The following is a 7776-nucleotide window of genomic DNA, read 5'->3' on the forward strand; positions in this document are numbered from 1 at the left end:
AATGATTGAAAATGTATTAAATAATTTTATGTATTGTAAATAACTCGCATTCAAAAATTGGTATGTCATTAAAGTTTCAATTGGAATTTTATTAGGGAAATACAATTTTATTATATTTGTTTCTATTTTTCAACATACATATATTAATAACATTTGACTATAGTGAAGTGAAATCACTAAGTAAAAATATGGCGCATAAATATTTCATTTTAAAACAAATACATTTTACATGTGAATACTTTTTTTTTGAAAAATATCAAGAGTTTAAGGTTAAAATGATTTTTTAAATTCTATAAACGCATTCTTGTTCCAATCTCCTCTACCGAATGCTGTATCTTGTCTATTAGCTCCGACATTTAAATTCAGGGATGAGTTTGGTGTTTGATGTAAATTCATTTTCCCACCAATTGAATAGTCCGTTGCTTGAAACGCTGGTGTATGTGAAACGGAGGCATTTGCACCGAATTTATCTCTGAAAATTTTCCTCAAAATATTATTAGGAAAATTAGTAACGTGATATTATTAGGAAATTGTTTAAAGGATGTAGGGCCTGGCTGTGGTTATGTTACTACAGCTCGTACATGGGCTGGCACGAAAGGGGAAGTACCACCATTTCACAGTAGATCGGCTTTAAGTAGCCTTTAATGGCTGCATTTCATCCGATGAGTGAGCGAAACGGTTGCCCTATCCTTTTTTCCACCCTTTCCTCCCCTCTTCCATAACTAAGGTTGGCAACGCATCTGCAACATCCCTTATGTTGCAAATGGCGACAGTAACTACGTTCCATAAAGTAGGCTGTCTTCTCGTTTTCCTCTTTGATATAAAAAAAATGGAACACTTAGCAAGCAATTATAACATATAATTAAGGTTTTATTTCTAAAAGTAACGAAGTTTTAATGATTTTATGTAATTTTTTTTTGTAATTTTATTTTATACTGTATACCATTGACCAAATCCTGGAATCTTTTCAGGTTTAAGTAATAACTAAAACACACATACATTCAAAAGCAGGAAATTGTTTTCAATATTATGCATATATACATTTAATTACTGTATAGGCCGAATACTTTTGGTTCAATAAAATACAAAAAATATCTTACTTGAAAGCGTAGTCCATACCAACACCATGGGTCTGAAAATTTGGAATCGATTTCGGAATTGTCGTAGCAGAGAATGCGTTGACATCTAGCTGGTGGTTGTCAGTTTTCAAAATATTAGCGTTTGCTGACGTCATCACTCTGTTTCCAAAGTTGGGTATGTGTTGACCAGATATGTTGACTGAGTGTCCATCGCTAAATGAAAACCAATGATAAGTCAAATATTTTTTACAATTATTAGTCTAATAAATAATATAACGTTAATGTGAGACTGCGTTTAACACCAGCCTTATCAACGGGCAGAATGACATTCAAGCATTATCTAGGAATAATTAAAAACAAGTCAATAAATAAGCCTTTTTTTCATCCGTAACTATTATAATGAATAATTTAAAAAAATAAATGTACACATAAATTTTTTTGTACTTACTTGTTTGCAATCCCTAAGCTAGCGTTTGCAACATTGTATGGAGGAGCATTAATTCTCGTAGGATCCACAGAATCTCTATAGCCCTGAACATGGAGACTTCCAAGAACCTTACCACCGTTAATTTCCTTCACAGCATTAATGGAGTAGTTCTTAGTTTTATCATCATTTACAGTCATATTACCCGACAACGGCATCTTGAAGGAAAAATTTATTTATCCCGTAACCGAAAGTGACGATATAAAATTTTAAAATGGACACATAAAAGTTTTTGTTGTTTATATATACTAACATAAATAGGGACGTCGATTAAATTCTATCTATATATTATTATTTCCTTTTTTGATAATTTATGTACTTTAAAAGTAAAACATCATGTACTATAACAATGAAGTCGTTTCTTCATTGATGTTTAAAAATATTTAAAATGGAGTGATTGAAAATCCTCAAACAACAAAAAGGAATTATTAATAAAATGACTTAAAAAATAATAACAGGTAAGAATTTTAAGTTTATATGTACTTTATAAATAAAACTGATTTTTTATGAAAGATTTGAGGATTCTTTAAAAAAAAAAAATATTCTATCGATATTCACGCAACACTATGGTTATAGGGTATTCCCTTTTTGGAGTATGAAACGTTCGCAAAGGATGTGAATCATAATAGAATTATTTGTGCGGACTCACCAAGTTAACAACTCTATCTCAATAACAACGTCCAGACCAATAAATTGTGTAAATTTACAAAGTGGGAACAATTGATTGAGGTATGGAGGGGAAGTACCGTGCAAATACAAAATACTATTCAAAGTACTGTTTTTACATTGTTAAATATTAAAATAATTTTATTTCTATGTTTTCAGTAGGCTTTATGGAATCGAATCCTTGCAAATAATTAAAAAAAAAGAAATTATGTTATTTAAAAGACTAATATTCTTTAATTCAACCACCTAAGATTCCTTTAAGGTAACACAGATTTTTATTGTTTTTTTTTTTTTTTTTTGGCAATACAAGAAAATAAATCACATGCCAATTAATATGCTGTTTCTCTAAGCTTGTAACAGTTGTTTTATATTTTTCAATAAATAGAAAAAGTCTAATAAGCAAGGCATACATGCACAAAGTTCTACCCTTAGTAAAGTTACTAACAAGATATATTTCCAAGTCACAACTGTACAATAGTTAGGAACTGCTCCTGCTTAACTTTAACTTTAGAACTTATTCCCTGACTCTTATTATTGATACTTGCTTGGTAAAGCAAATAAGCAAATTCTGCAAAATACCACTTCAATTATTTAGACATCACAATAAATCTATTTGTACCCAATATACTAAAGAGCTAAAAGAAAGTAAAAATATAAAGGGATGCGTAATTATTTTGCTTCTATTTTTCTTATTTCTATTATTACTATTTTTTTGTTAGGTATATAAGTTGTACATTTTGAAATATTTAATGTAGTTTATTGGTACACTACTCAGTGGGATAATCTTTTTCATAATGGGAGAATTTCTAGATGAATCCAGTGGTTAGTTATAAAGTTGCAAATAAGTAGTAGTTTTCCCTCAACTAGACACAACTTTTTCTTTAATATCGAATTTTAAAGCCCTATTCACCAGACAGTTTCGGATAACATATATCAGAATATATTTTAAATTTTCTACATAAATATTGATTGTAAACATCACATTAATAGTATTGTTAAATCGCCAGGTTTAATTTTAAGATCATAACATTATGTAATTATTAAGCTTACATACTAATTAATAAAATAATTAATCATTAAAAAGTCAGACAACTCAATAGCAAAGCGAGTAATAATGAAGTTTACAATCCTATAAAAAAAAAACATTTAAAATCCCCTCAACACGAGAGTACTTACAAGATCCCACTGCATACAACCTCTTCATTATAATTGCATTGAAATGGTTTTTTTTTTATCATAATATAATACATCTGACTTATGCTTTATACGAGTAAAAAATTGTGTATTGTTGACTAGATACAGCAATATCTAAGTCACATTATCTTAAAATATGAATTTCTTATAATGTGGCATGTATGTATAAAACGAGTATGAAGAGTGCAAAATGAAAATAGCAACAGAAATAGCATTCTTTTAAAAGCAGACAAACTTAAAGGTAACTTCTATAATAATCGGCGTTGTTTTGAAAGTAACTTTTTTATCAATAATTAAGACATGAATAATATATTAAAAACTTTTAATATTATTCCCATTGATTTTAGTAGTCAATAGAAGTTCTAAAGGAAATATGTAACGAAATAAGTTATACAAAAATTTTTCGACATAAAGTTTTTGCACTTTAAGGAGATTGCCGATTAGATAATAATAACGGTTTTTCCAAGAATAATAGTCTATAAAATTAACGAAGTTTCATTGGTTTTAGTGCATCTACAATTATATTAAAATATGCTAACGTTACTATTTAGGTAAATATTGAATTTTCAATCACTTAAAATCCAAAAGAACCTCAAATTTTAACGACGTCCTGCTTAAAAGGTTTCGAAAAATTATAACGTACATTGAACGTATATTTTTAACATAATAGAGAACATAAAGTTACCCTACAATTCATGTAGTGAATTTGCATAACTTTATCAAAGTCCGCGTTAGAGACAATAGTTAGCGTAAATTGTCCGTGACCTTTGTACTGGCGCGTTGCTACAGTTCCGCTTTATGTTTGAATTTAAAGGAAGTATTGTATATTATATATTCCAGTTATTTACTAACAATAAAATGTATAAATTATTCTGCAACAATATATAATTTATGGCCACTCATTTTAAAATCCCACTTTTATACCAGTGCAATTGGAACTTGTAGATATTTTTTGCAGAACCACAATTTAAAATTTTCAATACAAATCCATTATTGGAGAGAGCAATCACTATCAAAATATTCATAGTGTTGTATCTTGGAAGTGAGTTAGATTTCTTTTCCATTTTCAATTGTCTTCCATCTTGAAAGCAAAGTAGAAAATACTTTGGGTTATAATATTATGGATAAGGTTTTTTCTATTTAAATCTTGATATTATTTTAAAATACCAGTTTCGTTGTTGTCTTAGAACAAAATAGTGCCATTTAAATGTAGGCTGTCAAAATAAAATTATATGACAAGGCATTCACAGCTAGTAAATTTTCATATTTATAGGTATATCCATATTATTATGATCTTTCAATATCTTTCAACAATTTCTTGAAGAAGATATTTATACTAACAGATTGATTGGGAAACAGCGTTGTGGTACGAATATTTCTTTTGTATAATACTGTCAAGTTATTCATTTTTAGATTATTTTTTTATCATTATTGTATTTTTTGTTAACATTGAATAAGGTAGGACGTTACAAAATGGAATATGATCCTTACAAGCTACTGTGACTTGATACGCTAACGTACACGTTAGTGATCTTTTGTTGGGAGCGTCTCTCTACTTTTTTAATTATATTAGCTTTCGAGTTTATAGTCAATTAATTTCAACTATCTCCATGCTCACAACAATCTTTGAAAAAATAATACACACCAGAGTTGTTTTTTAAATTAACATTCCAAATTAACAGTTATGTAGTAAGTTACAAAAACTAAATGTTATTGAATACAATTTCAATGATACTGTATGTAATTTCTTATTTACTCTATTCAATACTAAATGATTCAATTAAATTTTAAGCATAGTGAAGTATACTAACATATTACATTAAAATCACTTCCAGATTACAATGTCTACAGTTAACAAGAGTTCTTGATCTAAAACATACACATTATGGTAGTTATCTCAAAGAAAATAATATGTGTATATTAAAATTGTAAAATAAAAACTATCGTTTATTACTTGAATAGAGAAACTAAAATATCTTTATACTACTATCGTTACGTTCTATCTAGCTTCTAAATCTCATAAGAAATATCAACAATCTTTCTGATAAGATTTCAAAGCCATTCGTCTTGTTATTTCATTGACAAAAAAAAATTATATATATATATATAGATACATTCAGTCATATATTTATTTTAAGGATTAATAAAAATACAAGTGACTTTTATATTAATATACAAAATTTAATTAAATATGACTTATTTTATAATTAGAGAGTATGAAAATAAATATTAATTGCTATTATTAGTGTTAGCTGTTATTTAAAGGGTTATACAATTTTTTCCAAAAGGCTGCCAGATTTACTACACTCATAAAGCATAACGAAAAAAATTTGAGCAATTATTAAACCTTATTACTGAACTTAAAACCTATTATTTGTGTTTAAAAAAACATAAATGAATGTTTTTGGAATATTTGTAGCAAAAGTCTGATATATTATTCAAAGCTACACTCACACGAGAGCCTTGAAATAATTTATGTTCGCATATTATTTTTAAAAAGCCAGACGATTTTTTTTTCAGTCTGGGAATTTTGTGACGTTCCACTTAGAGCTTTGCTTTTAATAGACTATATTTAGGAAACTTTAAATTTTTAAATGTAACCTTTACTATAACAATATTTGAAATACTACGCTATGTATACCGTACCTTAATTATTTTATATTTGTATTTAATTAAGTCCTAGGTATTGTTAGCGGTGGTGCTACAATTTAAAAGTGTACGTTAATGTTAAAATTTATTCTAATCATCCAAATTGATTCTTCTGCTGTTAAAATATGAACTTCACGATAACAATAATATCTTTTTTTTTTAACAATTAAGATTCCATACAATTAGAAAGTTGTTGCGAGAAAAGATGTTGATAATTTATATATTCAAGAGCACGTCACGTTTACCTCTTATTATATAAAACAAAACTATTTTACTATCTCATATAAAGCAGGAAGTAATTTCTGCATAAATAATTAATTTATTCAGATAAATATTCATGAGAGACTCTTTTCAGAAATCCAAAGCATACTAGGCGAAACTTCAATATTTATATTCTTAAATAAATATAATATTAGGATAAAATATATTATTATTATTTTAATTATAATTTAAATAAAGAATTTTCTTAGTGTTATTTTGTTTTTCTGGTGACATTTTTATAATTAATTTATAGAGGTAGAGACTTTGCATATGTTTCGAAAGAGTATGATTTAATATTTCAGTATATTAAATATCGACAAAGTATAGAAAAAAAACGTTATTATTAATAATAATTTGTTATACCTTTTTGAAATTAAAACTATTGAAATGGTTTTAAAGTTTAAGACTACTCAATGTTTTCTACTTTGAAATTTGTAAGAGAGAAAGGGACTAAATTTTTTAAAGCCACAAGCATGGTAACCAACTATATCCATATACACAATAAAACTTTTATACCCTGATATAGCAGCAACTAAAAGAAAATTCGGGACAAATTATAACTTATTCTTTTATTCTGATATCTATTCTACATTACTGTTAAGTTTCATAAAATTCCGTAGAGAAGTTTTTGTGTTAAAGAGTAACAAACATCCTCAAAAACTTTCGCATTTTTAATATAAGTGGTATGTGTATATTACTAGCATATATTTGAATTTATGTATGTTTATCGTTTGCGTTTATGGTAGTATGTGCTGACGAAATAAAATCAACGGAAATATATTCCACACGTATGAGCACGTAAAATTTTTATGTTAGTTTATTTTAGATTTATTATCTTTGTTTTGGAAAATATCTCCAATTTTAAAATTTTCTATGTATTTTTACAAATGTACGTTTCCTATAGATTTCCTTTAATTTTACTGCGACTAGTGTAAATCCTTTGCATTTTATATATCTTTTGAATGTGTTTTACTTCATCTTCTGACATCTTATTCTTATGCCTAGCAATAAATAAATATATACAACTAGTGTTTGCTAATTACTTCGTCTGTGTGAATAGGATAGAGAGAAATATCTAAAATGTGTTAAAACAATTCTTATAGTAAACTATTTTAAAGCTTTTAAATTTTCAATAACCTAGGTATCGAATACAGCGCTGTCCGTCGAGCTAAATTGTGAATCCAAACCATTTAGGGCGTCATGCAAAAAAATACAACAAAAATCAGCCAAATCGGTCCAACCATTAAGGAGAAGTTCAGTGACATACACACGTACAGTAAATTTAAACAGGTATATAAGGATTTAAACTAAGTCAACAAAAAGTTTATATGCACCTTCAGCGATGGTCCCCTATCTGGGAAGTCCCTAGATGATTTCCGATTGGGATATATATAAGTCCCCTTTCAATGAGCGTTGCATGTTTATATATGTTATATAATTCAA

General features: G+C 27.5%; 1 protein-coding gene across 1 annotated transcript; it reads right to left on the minus strand.

Annotated features, from left to right (window-relative positions):
- Positions 1-252: 252 nt before the first annotated feature.
- On the minus strand, positions 253-1787 carry LOC116773502 (attacin-like). Its single transcript, XM_032665964.2, has 3 exons — positions 1528-1787; positions 1101-1292; positions 253-472 (listed from the first exon to the last, which is right to left on the minus strand). Exons 1-3 carry the CDS (start codon positions 1719-1721, stop codon positions 271-273), a joined length of 588 nt encoding a protein of 195 aa, XP_032521855.2. The 5' UTR covers positions 1722-1787; the 3' UTR covers positions 253-270.
- Between the last annotated feature and the right edge of the window lie 5989 nt (positions 1788-7776).

The sequence above is a fragment of the Danaus plexippus genome (genome assembly GCF_018135715.1).
Source record: "Danaus plexippus chromosome 22 unlocalized genomic scaffold, MEX_DaPlex mxdp_27, whole genome shotgun sequence".
NCBI classification, from domain to species: Eukaryota; Metazoa; Arthropoda; class Insecta; order Lepidoptera; family Nymphalidae; genus Danaus; species Danaus plexippus.